At 39.8% G+C, this 18,010-nt stretch overlaps 1 protein-coding gene across 16 annotated transcripts in view; it reads right to left on the minus strand.

The window, feature by feature from the left end:
* The window catches only part of Mlip (muscular LMNA interacting protein), a 234,116-nt gene that overhangs the window by 132,650 nt on the left and 83,456 nt on the right, over nt 1–18,010 (minus strand). For 9 of the 16 annotated variants that reach the window (XM_057768681.1, XM_057768680.1, XM_057768676.1 and 6 more), the window contains exons 1-3: nt 13,297–13,412; nt 9,083–9,238; nt 6,532–6,924 (exon numbers count right to left, since the gene is read on the minus strand). In XM_057768681.1, the coding sequence (XP_057624664.1) occupies nt 6,532–6,924; nt 9,083–9,238; nt 13,297–13,392 (645 nt within the window). In that variant the 5' untranslated portion in view covers nt 13,393–13,412. Of the gene's footprint in view, nt 1–6,531; nt 6,925–9,082; nt 9,239–13,296; nt 13,413–18,010 lie in introns of those variants that run through there. The other 7 variants (XM_057768679.1, XM_057768677.1, XM_057768674.1 and 4 more) reach the window with 3 other exon arrangements.

Consider the following 18,010-nt stretch of genomic DNA (forward strand, 5'->3'; position numbering starts at 1 on the left):
GGTCATTCTTATGAGGATTTGTAATGAAAAGAAGCAAGCTGAGAAAGTAATAGTACAATTTGAAAAGAGGAGCACCAGGAGCTAAATCCTGCCTTCAAGAAGCTAAACAGAATGCTGCCGGGCGATGGTGGCACACGCCTTTAATCCCAGCACTTGGGAGGCAGAGGCAGGCGGATCTCCGTGAGTTTGAGACCAGCCTGGTCTACAGAGCTAGTTCCAGGACAGGCTCCAAAGCCACAGAGAAACCCTGTCTCGAAAAAAAAAAAAAAAAAAAGAAGAAGCTAAACAGGCTGGGCAGTGGTGGCGCACGCCTTTAACCCCAGCACTCAGGAGGCAGAGGCAGGCAGATCTCTGTGAGTTCGAGGCCAGCCTGGTCTAGTTCCAGGACAGGAACCAAAAGCTACAGAGAAACCCTGTCTTGAAAAAATCCAAAAAAAAAGAAAAAGAAAAAGAAGCTAAACAGATTAAGAAATGGAATAAAGGGGGTAGTTACCTCAGGGAAAGATCCCACCCAGCTAAGTTTCCAACTTGCAAAAAGGAATTAAAGAAAAGCTTAAAACTGGGTGTGGTGATACATGCCTTTAATCTCAGTACTCCAGAAAAAGAGGCAGGCAAATCTCTGAGTTTGAGGCCTGCCTGGTCTACAGTTTCAGTTTCAGGACAGCCAAGCTTAGGCATTGAATGAAACCATGAAGAAAAGAATGCTGGTGAAGATATAATTGAACAAGTAGAACATGTTCCAGTGTCAGCAAGAAGCAGAACTTGACAGCTTCAGCTGGCTACCTGGTTTGACTTTAGAGTGAAGGACATAAGAAAAGAGTAACAGAATTTCCCTTAATGACTAAGGAAAGCCACTGAGGCAGGCATGTGTCAGGGGTGAATGGAGGCCAACAGAAGTATTGTGTGAAACCGTGAAGGTGCAGCCAAGATTGCCTTGGAGACCCCAAGTTGATGGAGATTCCAGAGCCCTGGAATACCTACCAAGGATAGCTGCTAACAGGCAGTAGAATTAGCCCAAGAAAGAGAAGTGTGTTTCAGGCAACAAAGATAAAAGGAGTTGAAGATTTGAAGAACATTTTAACATCAGACATGGAAATATAGACTTTGGAGTTTACCCTGGTGGTTTTCAGTCTTGCTTTGGTCCAGTATTTCATCAGTATGCTATCTTCCCTACATTTTAAAATGGTAATGTATATTCTCTGCCATTAAATGTTGGAACTATATGATCTGCTTTTTGACTTTGATTTTACAGGGGATTACAGTTCAGAGATTACATGAATCTCAGACGAAATTTTGAACTTTAGACTTTTAAATAAGTTAGAGATTGCTATAGACTATGGGGGCTTTTGAAGTTGGACTAAATGCATTTTTTCATTATGATGTGTTACAAACCTTTGGGGGCCAGGCAGTGGAATATGGTGATTTGAAAAAAAAAAATGACTTCCAAAGGGAATGGTTTTGTTGGAGTCGGAGATGGTTTTGTTTGATTGGAAAAACTGTGTCACTGTAGGGGTGGGATTTGAGTACCCTTATGTTCAAACTATTCACAGTGTGGCACTCAATTCACTTCCTGTTGCCTGTGGATCAAGCTGTAGAATTCTCAGCTCCTTCTCTGGGGTCATGTCTGCCTGCATGCTGCCATGTCCCACCGCAAGGATAATGAATTAACCTCTGAAACTGTAAGCCACTCTAATTAGATGCTTGCCTTTATAAGAGTTATCATGCTCATAGTGTCTCTTCATAGCAATAGAAACCCTAAGACACACTTCAAAGAACATATTTGGTGTATGTCAAACCACAAAGTATATATTAGTATTTTCCAGAATACATTAAGTCAATATGGAACAAAATGTTTACTACAAATGAAATCAACATGAGCCACAGCTTTAAGGACTTTACAAACTGTTAAGGGAGGTAACACATGTACCGAACAATAACCAAACATGCTGTACTGTGTTCATTTGAAAATTGTGTGTTAAAGAATTATCAAACTCGCACAGGGGGAGAGTTGCTCTCACTGAGGGCACTGAAAAAATTTCATGGGGTTAGTATCTGAACAGGAACTTCAGAGAGGAACACAATGTGAACTTAAAACAATATTTAGGTTTTCTCCATACCTTAGTGAAGCCCACTTTTATACAAAGTACTCCTCTAAAGGTATTAACAAGAGATAAACCTTTATTTCATGCTATTTACAATCTAACTAAGAAAAAAAGAAAATTAATTGTTAAAAGTGGAAAGGAATAATGGTAGAGATTTTTCTTAAATCAACTATCAAAGAAAATCACAAAAACAAAAGATCACTAGCTCATCTCCAGGAAGTGGTCTAGCTAAAGCTAAGCAGTATCCAAAAGGAAAAAAAAAATGTGGGTTCTGGGAAGACATCATTCAGGAGAGAAACAAGGAGATCAGCAAAGAATGAGTGAGCTGTTTTACTGAGTGATAGTTCACAAGAGTTGAAGAAAAACAGTGCAACAGGTGGCTAAATTAAGAGTCTAGACTATAGAAAGGCAAAGACCGGGTAAAGAGTTGAAGCCATGTAGGGTTACCTTGTTTCTGACTAACCAGTAATGCTAACTTACAGGCAGTTCTATATAAGAATTCATCTTTCTTTATAAGAAAGATCAGAAATTCACTTTATTGATTGTAAATTCTAACTAAAAAAAAAATAATGATCTTAGTATTTGGCAACCCAGTCTTGGGTTTATTGTCAAATTTTTACAAATTCCCACTACTGCCTTAATTACTGCTCTGGTCCTTTCTTGTTTGTTTACACCTGTGAGTAACAGCTAACTTACTTCATGATCTGTGTCATCATAAGAAACAAAACATAAAAACAGATATCAGTTTCATGACATCAGGATCCAGTATCTCCCCATAATTTGTAACTATAACCTTTAGCTACTAATGAACTAGGCTGGTTTCTACAATTTGGTTTTACACTTAGGTAACTTCATCTATCTTCTAGGAATAAAAAGTATTTCAAAGTAAAATTCACCCTGCACTGTGACCTCTCTGTATTTTATTACACAAAAACAAAATAAATAATCAGTTCAAGGAAATAGATCTATTAACAGAAAAGGAAGAAATAAAAATCTCCAAATTTCTTCATAAAAATATATTCTTTACATTTATTTTTATCATTCTACATATTCTTATCAAAATGACCACATTCAACTGTCTTCCATGTCAACATAAATCCATGATACTCCTTTTGCTTATCTATCAATTTTCCTGAGGCTAGAAAGCAATGTCCGAGTCTACTGCCTTATGAGAACACCCTGAGGTACATTACTACAGTACTTTGACACAGTACCTCGCTGAGAATAAATTTTTAAAAAGTAATATGTTAGAGCTAAAGAGAAGGTTCAGTGGTTAATAGCACTGGCTGCTCCTGCAGAAGATAAGAGTTCAATTTCCAACATTCACATGGCAGCTTAAATCATCTATAACCCCAGTTCCGGAAGATCTAGTGCTCTCTCTAGCTTCCATGGACAACAGGCATAGTACACTGCTCTGGGACAATGATCTTATATTCTGTAAAGATTTGTCACTTGTACTGGTTTAATAAAATGCTTATTGGCCAATAGCCAAGCAGGAATTATAGGCAGGGTGACCAGAACAGGAGAATTCTGGAAAGAGTAAAGGCTCAGTCTGCAGTCATCACCCAGGCACAGAGAAAGCAAGATGAGAATGCCTCACTGATAAAAGGTACCAGGCTAACACATCAAGAATTATGGGTTAATGTAAGATGTAAAAGTTAGTTAATAAGAAAGCCTGAGCTAATAGGCCAACCAGTTTATAATTTATGTAGGCCTTGGTGTAATTCTTTGGGCCTGAACGGCTACAGGACCAGGCAAAAGAGAAACCTCTGCCAACAGTATAAAAACAAACATACAATCAGAAGAAACAAAACATAACCTTATAAATTTTAAGAGGATAAAAGGGGTGTGTAAATGTGTGTGTGTGTGTGTGTGTGATATTTTAGACCTGGATCCAAAATAGCAATACCCCAGTGGTGTGGGAGGTCCTTCCATCTGTGTTGCATTTCTTCGTTAACGAATAAAGAAAACTGCCTTGGCCTATTAATAGGGTAGAACTTAGGTAGGCAGAGAAGACAGAACAGAATGCTAAAAGAAGAAAGGTGGAGAGGGAGATACCATGGAGCTGCTGCCACCAGAATCAGACATATCGAAATTTTGCTGGTAGGCCATGACCTCATGGTGATACACAGATTAATAGAAATGGGTTAAATCAAGATGTAAGAGTTAGCCATTAAGAAGTTAGAGCTAATGGGCCAATATGTGATTTAATTAATACAGGTTCTGTGTGGTTATTTTGGGTGTGAGCTAGCCGGGTGACTGGGACAAACTAGTAGGCCCTCCTCCCATACCCCAGTGAGCATTTTTCACTATTGACAGGCATTGAAATATAATGGATTGATGTGGGATTCCCCTCTGTATGCTGTGAATACCCTTGGTTAATAAAGAAACTGACTTGGCCTGATACACTAGAATAGAGCTAGATGGGGAAAACTAAACTGCATGCTGGAAGAAAGGAGGCAGAGTCAGGGAGAAGCCATGTAGCCCCACCAGAGACAGATGCCAGAACTTTACCCGGTAAGCCACACCCATGTAATGATACACAAATTACTAGAAATTGGTTAAATTAAGATATGTGTTAGCCAATAAAAAGTTAGAGCTAATGGCCCAAGAAGTGTTTTAAATAATATAGTTTCTGTGTGATTATTTAGAGTCTGAGCTGCCAGGTGGCTTGGAAACAAATAAGAGACCTCTTACAACAAATTGCCTCTTCAACATGTGCTAGCTAAATACACATAAAACCTGAGGGGGCTAGGAATGGAATTCTAGACACTAAAACACGAAATTGAGCTGCATTTTTCCCAGACAGACTTTGCTTGCTGACAGCATGCTACAGTTCCTTTAAGAGAGGTCTTCCTGATTGAGCAGTAGTTGAAAAAAAGCCATGTGGTTTTGAAACAGCAACTTCCTGGGCCCTGCTTCCAGCACGAACTCTGACTCTTTGGGGAGGTCTGGCTATGGTGCATTTAAATGGGATTTGTGAGCAGAGTGCTACGACATGCTTAATGGCAACATAGACCTGCTGCAACCCAACCCGGGATCTGGGGCAGAGAGAATGGCTCTCAGAGACAATGAACAGACCTCCACTGACATGTTGGATTGGGCGGAGCCAAAAGGTAAAGCAGCCTTATTTATAGTAATGCCGCTTAGGTTTTTAAGAAGCACTTAGCATTTTAAGAAGCCGTCCTGGTCAGAAAAGGATTACAGAAATGCAACAAGGACAGATTCAGACATAAAAGAACTCTAAATGAGTCACAGTGTTGGATAAATGTACGTAGGCTTGGGAGAGAGAGGAAAAAGAGTATAGAGAGTTATAAAAAGAAATAAATGGTTTTTTAAAAAACTAAGTCTTTAAAGAGACAGAGTAAAGACAATAACATAATAATATGGCTTCTGTGACATTATTTCGGGGCTGAGCAGCCGTAAACAGACAAGCGGCCTCCTACAACATTGGGTGCTTGAAGTAATAAAAATTACAGCGTCAGGCATTACGGACGGCTGCAGGCATAGACATGAGTGACAATAAACATGGAAGACCTACTCTACAATCTTGCTAAATTCTAATATCACAAAAGACCAATTCACCAACAACAACAAAAAAGTCTTTCAAGCCACTTTGTAATAGGGTTTGGTTTGATAGAACCTAAACAGGAGGTCTCAGAACCAGCTCACTCTCCATTGCCAAGCAATGAGACCTCTCTCTGCACCTCCTTCAAAGTCAGGCTCTGTGTCCCTGGCCTTCTAACCACACCTTGCATTTCAGAGGCACCTGGCCTTTCAGTTACACTCGGTAGCCAGTCAACATCAGAATCTTCCCGTGTCTTCCTTCAAACTCTGTTCCCATCACAGAAGGGTCTTCTCCTACCACACTAATGGCTCTCCACCTTAGATAAATTTCAGAGTAGGATATTCTTCTCAGCTTCATTGAAGTCATTTCTGTCTTTGCATATTCCATAATCATACACATAGATACTTTCATTAAGACACACATGGTGAAATTACGTTCCTTTACATACTCCTATTTCCTGGCCTATCCTCTTATTACTCTTTTATCTACTTAAAAATAGTGTTTACTCCTAAGATACATTTAAAGCTTCTTAGATATTTCATGTTTGAAATGTGCTTCTTGATGTACCCAGTCCTCCACACACCCTCTATAATGTCAGCTTTCTACAAGAATTGCTGAAAAGCAAAAGGTATTTCCCCAAATCTACTCTAGCTAAATGTGTTATATTTTCTGTCCAACTGATTCACAGTATAATTTTCAGTCTTATCAACTTCTCAATGCTTATTTACACTGTGATTATTTGTGATCTTGGGATTTGGAGGTTTTAATATAGCTTTGAGAGTCATATATTCTTTAAACAGGAAGATGTTTGCAGACACTCACAACAAAAGACATTGAAAATGGCACTCAGACGAAACCTACCTGTGCATGCTTTTGCTGAGGGGCCATTGCATGAGGAATTTCAGGATGTGATGAGGTCTTGAGATCAGCCTCATGTACTTTGGGACGTACCACATCAGAGGCCAGACTAGAAGAAATAGCCAAGGACTTGGGCCGGGTAGCTATGTTGCCTACTCCCCCTGGGGGGCCTTGTTCACTTTGTCTGCTTGTAGCTTCATCTTCCCCATCAGAATCCACAATAAAAACATATTCTGCTTTGAAGAGGTCACCTTTCTGCATTCCTAGTGGGTCGTTTGTATCCAGTTTCTTTCCTTGTGAATTCCTTCCACTTCCCTCTGAGGCAGAAGCCAATAGCCTCTGGTCTCTCTCCTGCTTGCTCTCACAGCTGAAGGTCATATGATCACTGTGCTCAAACTGCAACAAATACAGGAAGATAAAAATGTTGACATGGGGGTGATGCATGCATCTTTTTGCTAAAATATGCTAAAAAGTTTAACCCACTCATTGAAAGATTTTTTAATACATTAAAATACCAAGCTTACCTGAGAGAAAGGGCCTGAAATACACTTCCTTTGACTAGCTCATCTCTTTGTACTGCCTCAAGTCCAAAAGACTTCGAGTTCAGACTTAACATCAACAAGTAAAGTTTACTGATTCCCAGTAAATCATGAGGAAGGGAGAGGGGAACGGAACCAGGATGGACAGACCAAGAAAGATGATCAGTGAAGATATTCACCAAGTGGCTGTCACATCGATTGAATAAGGTTTTAGTTAATTGTCAGGAAACCAGCATATCCTTTACTAACAACGGTGTTGGGGGAGAATCCTATTTTAAAATGCCAAAATAAAATAAATTTTTAAACTTTGAAAGGAAAGGTAACATTGACACAAAGTATATCAATTATCAGAATAAACAATCTAAGCTAATCGGCAAACGCTCGTGAATGGGGCTGCTTTTAAGGTGCAGCTGCTGGGGAGCTGTCTGTGGGTTAAATGAGAACTACAGGAGTGTGAAGACTTCGATTTCAGACCTTAGCACCCACAAGGGAAAAAGTTAAGTGGCGTACACAGGTCTATTACACCACCACTTTAGCTTAGGGGCTTGCTAAACAGTCAGTTGGCCTCTCTAGCCACACCAGTGAGAGATCCCGTCTCAAAAGATATGGCTGAAAAGCAATTGAGGAAGACACCCAGTCTAGACCACCTCTGGCCTAGACTAATGCCAACATTGACAAGATGTGCGTGCTCATGGATAAAAATGTAGACAAATTTAATATAAAGTGGGTTTTTTTCAGCATATTATTTCATTTTTGAACTGTCATTTAGAACTGGGAATTTTCAATATTCCATACATTTTCCTATGACTATTCAAAATATTTACAAGACCTGAGTTAATATAGTTTTATTAAACTATCAAATTTATTTTTCTAAAATAACAGCCATGGCCAGAAGGTGCTTAAAAGACCCAATGCCAGTTTCCTTGTTTTAGTAACTGTTCTATGATTGGTCCTCTTTTTAGCACTACTTTTCTAGAAAGCTCAAACTAGTTCAAAAGACAAAAGGTAAGTCACTAGATACTAACAAGTTCAACTATTGTGGTCAGTTTAACATATGCTAACATGTATGTCTTACATCTATAGAGGCAGAAGTCAAAAATTGATCACATACAGCAGAATTGAAGAGGTAAGTATATTCCCAGCCCACACTGTTTGGCTGCTCTGAACACTGATATAGTCTAAATGACATGGATAAAACTTGTCTGATGTGGCTTTCTGTGGCTTTCTTCATATTTTTTTTTACTCCAATGTAGCTTCTTTCATGGCATTTACCACTACCTCGGGGCTCGCCATAAACTTCCTGCCTTTACTTTCATTGCCTTCTCAACAACTAGTAACTCCTATGAGCTCTTATTATCCCCTTGGAATATGTTCTTAGCCTAATCCTCTGCCAGTTGAAGTCATTATTATTTTCTTTGTTTATAAAATGAGGTGAGAATATCAACTTTTGAGATAGAGAAATGGTTCAGTCTTTAAAGGTTAGGCCCACAATCAAAACAAGATAATATCAACTTTCTTGAATATGATTAAATAAGATGATACACTCATACGCATACACACACACAACACATACAAAGAGAGAGGGGAGAAAGGAGAGAGAGAGAGAGAGAGAGAGAGAGAGAGAGAGAACTTGGAACCATTAAACTGGAAAGTGTTCTGGCTATGGTAAGCTCTTGACACATGACTTTATTTAGGAGGGCTGGGATGGCAACATGCTTGGGGACACATGATAAGATACATAAGGCTTTATACATTTGTTTGGATATATATATTACTACATACATATACATACATATGGCAATCCTGGAGATGGAACCCATGTAGCTCAAGCTAAGTTCACGTTCCACTATAGAGCTAAACAATCAGCCCTCAGAAGCATATTTTTAATCGTCCTTAGATTTTACAATCATCTTATTTTAAACAGAGGAAATACACATTGATGAAATTTCCAAGTCATTGTCATAGATAATTTTAGATTGTCATTCAAATTTTCAAAAGAAGAAAAATAATCCTACCCTATTTACACTTTCTGGACTCTTATCACGTGATTCCTCAGGAATTTTAACAAGGAATTTGGAAGTGTCAGCCACCTGAATGTGGGTTGGCAGTCTTCTGACAGTGGGGACAAATGTGAAGATCAGAGGTTTGGCTTCAGAATCTCCAGGAGAGACCTATGAGATATGTAAGAAATTAGACTTTCAGCCTTGTCAAGGGTTCTTGGCTTTATTCTTCATGTTCCATATTTATCTCATTCACTTTGATAAGCTGTCTGTCATTTTGTATTGATGCCAGTAAAATCCACATGAAAAGATTCATAGTGCATGAAAACCCCCTTTTCAAATCCCATAGTAAGAAAAGCAGTCTGCCCTGGGTGGGGGGACAGCAGAAAACAGCAACCTAAAAAGCTATTCAGCACAAGCTCGCTGAGTCCTACTGTGTACAGAGAGGCCATTCTAAGACAGAACCTGCTCTGCTTCAAATGCATCATCTATCCACTTAGTGCTAAAATAATAGGCTCGGATTATTGACTCACGACCAACAAACATGCAAGAAAATTCCAATAGGCAACGTATTCATGCTGAAAAGTGAAAGATGCATGTCAGAATATCAGTTCCTGCTTAAAGGGTGTGCCTTCTCATTCATTTATACAGAATTTACTTAAAAGTAAAGGGCGAGCTCTGTGGCCTCAGGAGGAAAGCTATAACAGTGAATAGGAAACAGCAGACTACTCACAAACAGAAAAGGATATACACATAGTGCTAAAGGACCTGTGTTTTCAGATCCCTGAATCCCACACCTAGACCCACACCTTGTACCCTCCCCACCCCACATATCTGTTCTCCTTAATGTTCTTGGATCCTTCTGTGATGCTTCTACTACAGTTGGCCCTTACTTGGGCACACTGCCTTGTCCTTTGCTTATTCAACAAAGTCTAATCAACTTCAGGGAGTGGCAATTTCACAATGAATGAATATAATTACTGTCATGTAATAATGATAGGAAGTATTAAATTCTAGATTTATTTTTTTAGGAAAGTATGTAATTGGAGGCGAACGATAAGAAATAGGATAGATTTGAAATGTGTGTAAAACTTTTTATCTAAATAATTACAAGAAATGAGAATCCATTCACTAAATTAAGGGACCAAATAGTTTTAAGTAGTTTGAAGACAGAGTTTAAAACCAAAGGTTTTAACTTCAGAGTAGATCTGAGTTAGGATTCCCAGTTCACAACCACCTGGAACTCCCGCTCCAGGGCAACCAACACCCTCGTCTAGACTCCAAGGTACCAATGCTCACATTTGCACAAACCACATGGGCATATAGACATAGATACAACATTTTTTAAAAAAATTCAAAATTTAGTGGGAAAATTTAAAGACATTTGAGGAAGACTGGAAAGAGTCACTCAGTCATAACTTGGGAAGGTTGACAAGCTAACCATCCTGGAGGAAAACTACCCCTACCTTGCCTTCTGTGAAACCATGATTTGTGTGAGCTGGATGTTCTAATTTTCAGTAGAAAGCCAGGCTCCATCTGAACTCCTGCCATGCATCCTTTCTGACACTTGTCTGTTAAACACATGGATTTAACACCTCTTTTAGAGGAACTGCCCAAGCATCTGAATCTTCGGTCCTAACTGTGCATGCGCTCGATTTGGTCATTTTTAAATTCTATATTTTACTTTTAAAAAGTAAGACATGTTCTCACAAAAAAAAATAATAGTATAGGAATTCTGGATGACTAGGAAGTCTGGACATTGACCTTGAGAAGATGATCTGAAAGGAATAGCACAGTGATAGTGGATGACTTTGTGCCCCATTCTCACCAATAAATAGGATTTTATTCTTTCTTTTCTCCTTCCTTCCTTTTCTTTTCTCTTTTTTTTTTTTTGAAGAGAAAGTTTATAAAGATGTGTGTGTTGGAAGGGGAATTATCTGGAAGGAGTTGGGGAGGGGAAATAATATGAACAAAATATAAAATTAAAATTAAGAATTATTTGTTATTAGCCACTAACATAGTTGGGTCAGAGTTCCCAAGCAGTAGCTCATCCTCAGAAAGCCGTAAGTCACTGTTTTCCTGAGCGGGAAGAAAGGTTAGATTCATTATAAGGCCAGGAAAATGTCTTAAGCTAATCAACAACACACAATGCTATGGACTTTCTCCGCTTCCATGTCTTGTCAGTGACCTTCTGGAATGGAGAGTGGTTGGTAGGGAATATCACTAAGATACTCAGTGGCTGAGCTGAGGTATCAGTTGGAGAGCATTTCGAAATCTCTGAGAAGACACTGCTGGTGTAGCTATGAGAGCCTCTTGAAAGGCTTAGCTGATAGGGAAGGAATGCGCCTGAATGTGGGCAGCAGCATCCAAAGGACTGGGTTCCAAACAAAAGGAAAGCTAAAGGAAGCCAGACCAGCAGCAGCATCCGTGTCTCTCTCTGTTTCCTGAATGAGAGTACAGTTTAGCAGGCTGTCTCGCACTCCAGCCGGCCATGCCTCTGTGAGCGTGCTGAACGACGCACGGGAACCACAAGCCAGAATAAACCCGTCCTCTCTTACATTGCTACTTGTAGCTATATTTATTCAAACAATCATCCTACCTTCTCATTTAGACAAACAGTAGTTTGATAAGAATCAAGAAAGGGTGACCTGACTTCCAGTTGTTTATACCTACCCTCATTTTTCCCATGAAATAACTTGGTCTGCCTGAATTCTATCCAAAGGAAAATAAACCATTCTGTATGAAAGATTTTGGTATAAATCCCCCAGGGTTACAAAATCCATAGATGATAAACAGCAAGTAGCCATAACTTCTAAAACATATTTAGTGATCAAAACTTACTTCTCCAACTGCCTTGCACCACTGTCCAGCTCAACTTGTCTTGGTTCTCTGAAGTGCAGAATTCTACAAATGCTACTTCACAACCTATAGACTTCTTAAAAGTTGGAAACTATAATTTTAGTGAATAAAACAAGAACCAAGTAAAAAGAGAAGCTGGTGCACGAATGAGCAAGATGGGCTCTTATCACGCAACCACACAGAGGTTCCTAAACAAGACTACAAGATGAAAAAGGAAGAAACCCAACAGAAGCAAGATAGTCGTCTTCAACTTTGTCTCCCCACAGGAACCTCTGAACCCTAAGTCATTTTTTTTCACCAATGTAGGAAGACAATTCCACTTCCTTAATTTAGTTGAACAAATATATGATGTTTCAAATATATATATTTGAATCATATATATATATCATGTATATAAATCTCATATATATGTATATATGTATGTATATGTATATAGGCTTATCTCCCTGGGTTGCTACTGAATAGAACTAATTCAAGGATTAATTCCTGTCCATATACACATGGCCAGTATTAGGAAAGGGCAACCCTTTGTTATTTCCTGTCAAGAGAGTACAGCAAAATTAGCATGGGGTTCTTTTCAGCATCTTTGCCTATCACCTGTATCTTACCAGAAATCTAGGGTTCACTTGAAAAGACACTGCTGAATCCCTTGTTCAGGTGAAAAAAAAAAAGCCATTTACCATTTACTACATACTGCGTGGCAGATCCAACAGAGCCCCAAAATGAATCGCTATGGTGACAAAAAAAAATCATTTTCCAACAAAGCAGAAGCAGATGCGAGTTAATGGCATTCACTTCTTAATTGCCAATTAACTCTTTCAGCTGCCAATGCCATTTAAACATCTGATCACTGGGAAATAATAGAAATAAGAACTAAATGGATTAAGATAGTATCCTAAATTTGGCTTGAAATACCCGAGATCGGTAAGACTGACCCCATCTCACCACACACAGGCTAGTCACGTGAGAAATGGCTCTCGCCACTCCCTTACAGGCTGTGTGCGCCTTTGCTCAGCTTCAGGCTGGGGGCTTTTGTTTCCCCTATTTCCCTAAAAGTTCTCTCCCCGCTCCCACCCCCAAATTGACCCCGGCAGCGCAGAGGGCCACTAGCCTCTTACTAAGAAAAGGAATCACAAGAATTCTAGCATTAACTCTATGCCAAGCACATCCTTAGCATTTTCTTTACCCAATGAACAACAGTTTTGCTTTTATCGGTTGCCCGTTTCTCTAACTGGAGATAGCATCTCATCTCGATTCACAGACAAATTTATCGGCACCCGAGTAGCTTTACCCTCACACCCTCTGGCATATACCAGGAACACGATGCCTTTAAAAGTTTCCGAAAGCATTAAGCAAAGGTTTCCTTTTACCTTGGGTGTGGTCTCAATGTTCCCCGCTAAGATACAGGAGGTCATTTGGAAGTAATTGTTCCCGCAGTCACTCAGAAGCCCCTGTTCTGGAAGCATTGATTCATCACATAAGGGAGTGAGCAAATCAAAGACTGAAGTGGGAAGAGAGTCTGTTACTAAAACAACACAGGCACACGCACGCGCGCATACACTCACACACACATGCACGCACATGCATAGGCACACACACGCATACACCCACATGCATATGCGAACACACACACAGACGCAGGTTGGGAGGGGGAATCTAAAAGGAGATGAAGCAGATTCTTCACTGAGTTGGGTATTTTTCATCTCCAAAGAATTTGTTTTGACAATTTTTACATTTGGAACTTCACAAGAGGTTACACTGACAGCTAAAATGGGATCAGAGGAAGTGAAAAATTGCCACCTATATGTGTTTGCCCTCTTTTCCTTTCGTGCATGCAGTCCAATTATGTATTCTGTGAAAGGAAGGAAAAGCCAAGCCAGATTGTACAGCAATGAGAAGCTGGTTGAAGGGACCTGGCATCTGCCAGTCTCAGGGATCAGTTGGCCACACTTGCGGAGAACATTCAGAGGTACAAACACATGCAAACACAGTGTCTAAATAAAGAAGTGGAAAACACAGTGATCATTTGGGAAAGTCAGTCATTTCAGTGGCGAGTCCTCGGTGTCCGTGTGTGGTCAGCAGTCAGACAAGGGAGCATCTGAGTGACTCAATTTCTGCTGTTAAACAAAAGTAGCTCTGAGATAGAGCTTGTTACTAAATAGTTGTCAAAACAGAATTCCCTTCCACTGTTTCTGGAAGACGGGGACTGTCCTGATTACTGATAAACAAATCGCAAGTGTTTCCCATGCGATTGACTGTCGTCATCAGCTTTGAGTATTTCTACTTTCTAAGCATGGATTTTTTCCTACAAACCTTTACTATATTTGTGCACAGGCGGTGAGTGAAAGGTGTAGTGCAAGGGGCTGGGAATATACCGAAAGCTATGCAAAAAGATAAAGGATTTGTTTCATGTACAGTTAACATTTTCAACATTGTCATAAGCTGAATTTATGAAAATTGTGAGTACAAATACAACAATTATTCAAAATGAATCTACTAAGAAGTGGAGAAACTATTGCAAATAACAGTACATTTTGACCTAGAGTGGGCCAACTTTCTGGATGGATGTGCAGTTACATCACGAAAGACACACATCTTCTGACCTTTATACCTACGGATACACGAGGGTGATGTGTACCTGATGCCAAAAACCTTTCATTCTTCCTGAGAGTATAACTCTGGCATATAAATAACAAGGATGCAAAGTGAAGAAGGTTCAAAAAGGGACTTCTAACCTATAGCTCTTGTATGTTGCTGCACACCACACCGTCTGGGGCACATGTAAAACTGTACTTTCTGTTCAGGGGGCTCCGCGATGGAGTCCCTGCACCTGAATTTTCAACCAGCCTCGTGGTCTGGCCGTGCCCTCTTGCTGGTGGGTTGCTGCCCTACTTCACTTCTCTGTTGCTCTGATAAACCCTATGACCAATAGCAACTTGGGGAGAAAATTGTTTATTTGGCGCACACATCCTGATTACAGTCCACCACGGAGGTAACTCAAGGTCGCCACCACAGGAGAACACTGATAACTGGCTTGCTTTCGGGCTCACGTTCAATTAACTTTCTTATACCTCCCAGGACCACCTGTTCAGGGCAGGTACTGCTCATAGTGGACTGAGCCCTGTGATGTCAATACACAATCAAGAAAATGCTGCACAGACTTAGCTACAGGACAATATAATGGAGGCATCTCCCCAACTGAAGTTTGTTACTTCCCAGATGATTCTAGTTTTTGCCAAGTTGATGAAAACTGACCAGCACAGTGACATTCTCCTGACAGCTCATAATGTCACAAGAGCACAGATATTCGCAGTGAAAGAATTACAGTGATTCGGCTACACTAAGAATGTGGAAACGGTGTCCTTTTAGATCTATGAAAACTTACTTAGCAGGTAAAAGAGCTTTAGGGAAGCCCTTGTTGGAGAGCAAGAGAAGAGAGTGCCAGGAATGGTCACCAAGCATGGGACACAAGTCATCACTGACCAGGGGACCTCAGAACAGTTCTGAACCTCTCACCTGTGAAATGTGGGTAAGTATAGCATTGCCCCATAGAGGATTACAGTTAGATTCAGTTCACAGATCTGTGCCGGGCAATACTTCCTGTATATTACTCCTCTTGGTACTGTGGGATTTTTTTAATCTTATAAGTAACATGGAAATAGAGGCTCAAAAGACCAGAAAAGCAGGTCAAATCTAGATCACTGAAGACTTTGAATCAAGATATTTTAACTTTATGGATCGCGGAATAAGAATGAAGAAACGCATATGTATACTTTTATGTATTGAACAAAAGCTCAAAGAGTGCCTACCACCAAGTCTTAGACACACTCATCTCTGATTCTCATCTATGGACCCGGGGTCAGTAATGTCTAATCCTTTGTCAATAATTCCATTTATTCTAAATGAACTTGACACCAATGCTCTTGTCTTATATGTCACTCTGCTCCTCCCACTACGATCTTTCTTGTTTCCATTGTCTTCCCCAAGCATAGAACAAGGCAGGCAATAGGCACAAATTTTGAAAAGGAAATGGTTTAGCCTTTAGCTCTATCCAAAGCCTTCCGTTAGCACTTGCTAACAGGAGAACAGTTAATCTGTGAATTTGTTATTTTCAACCTTTAGCAACTTTTCTCTAATAATTTTCTTTTGTTGTCTTATTAAAAACTAATTGCTGCTGTTAAGACTATTTCAGTGCTAGAAGTCATAATTTTTACCTAAAATAAAAACTTAAAAACCACGCATTGCTGCAGCATTTGTCAGCCATCTGGTTAGTTACACATATAGCTCCAAAGGGTACATGAATTTAGAAAAATTTCTAGAGAAACCATTCTCACTTGGTCACCATTTGCTGGCCCCTGATCAAAGGGAAAGAGAACTCTGGATCCTAATATTGTAATTTCCTTGAGGGGAGGAGGATAGTAGAATGTCACCTGTAATTATAGTGCTTTCCCTCTGGTCAAAAGGAAGCATCTAGGTTCTTTCCATGGACTATTTTATAAATCTAAACGTATAATGATCTCTATCCCACCAAGGACCAAAACTACTCTGCTGGATAATCTTTCTCCAAAAGAAATGGGGATGTATTGACGCTCACAACAGACACCCTCAGTTCTAAATTCTCTTTAGCATCTGGCACTGCTTATGGCTGAAGCAGACATGCTTTCCCTTTCTCACCAAGCAAATATTATTGCATTTCCTCTGTGATGAAAGACTCTTAAGATACTGCTTTTAAAATAAATAATGTAGAATTAGTAATCTCTCTTCCTGATATCGAGTTGGAGAAAAGTAACGGATTATCCCACCAAAAGTTTGCCAAGACATCTACAACTGAACAGATTCACCTGCCAAGGCCATTCTGGCTCCATCTATCTGTTCTCAGGCTCTGTGCTTGCTCCCATGCACACAGGAGCACTCCCATTCATTTACCTTCTTAAGCATCTGATGCATGGTATGCACTGTTCTATGCAGTGGGAGACACACACTCTACTGTCAACCTGGTGTGTCATCTTAGGGAGGAAATGTTTCACAAGTGGCATCACAAACAAGGGCATAGGCTCAGGAAGATGATACTTTCGCAAATGGCATCAAGGTATGTAAAGAAAAGGATAGGAAAGAGTAAGGTACTAAGCTGAGGCTGCACATGAAACTGTTCTCAGATAGCAACTGGTGAAGAATCACTCCTAGGTTTTGCATTCTCTGGTCTTCTTTCTGGAGACCAACATAAGGACACAGCTATTTTGTTTCCATCCTAGATGAATTTGCCCCTTTGGTGATGAGAAATACCAAGAGTATGGATTATTCTCTTTTGGGGTGACAGTTGTTTATAATGATTATAATGGGAAAATCAGTATTATCCCAATCTATAGGTACACAATGGTTCAAGAAAATTCCAATGTCATCTCAACAGCCTGGGAGAACTCAATAACACACAATTTTGACTTTGCATACATTGAGCAACTAGGTTGTGTCTGCATTCATCATTACTATATGGCTTCTCTTTCCCTTGTGCTATGTCCTCCTACATAAAAAAAAAATTAATACTACCCTTCCTTAAATAAAGTGTATCAGAAATTTCAAGGCACTGATCAGAATCCAAGATCTAAGTTTTGATGTAATTACATATTCAGATGACACAAATATGGCATATCCACAGACGAATTTGAAAGAGGCGCCCAATGGTAAGAACCATTTCTCCACAGGGAAGATGTGGTAAGCTGTCTACCTGCCAAATCAATTTCTCAATATTGTTTCTGGCAGCCAAGATTGTCTTCTGACGTCCATATATGTACCATTATGTTTATGAACACACTTATACACAGGAGTCTACACACACCCCACGCACGCGCACACACACATACACACAAGTGTGGAGATGGAGAGGAGAGATTTTTAATTGAAGCAGGTTTAGTGCCTAAGGTCCTACATACACACAGAAGCCTACACACATACACACACATAGGGAAGGGAGAAGAGAGATTTTTAATTGGAATAGGATGAGTGCCGATGGTCCTACATGCTCAGTCTGGAATTCTTTCCACAAGTTTTCCCCCAGATATTTCTCCTTTCTCTAAGCTTTCAGCAACT

The sequence above is a fragment of the Chionomys nivalis genome, chromosome 4, assembly GCF_950005125.1.
Source record: "Chionomys nivalis chromosome 4, mChiNiv1.1, whole genome shotgun sequence".
NCBI classification, from domain to species: domain Eukaryota; kingdom Metazoa; phylum Chordata; class Mammalia; order Rodentia; family Cricetidae; genus Chionomys; species Chionomys nivalis.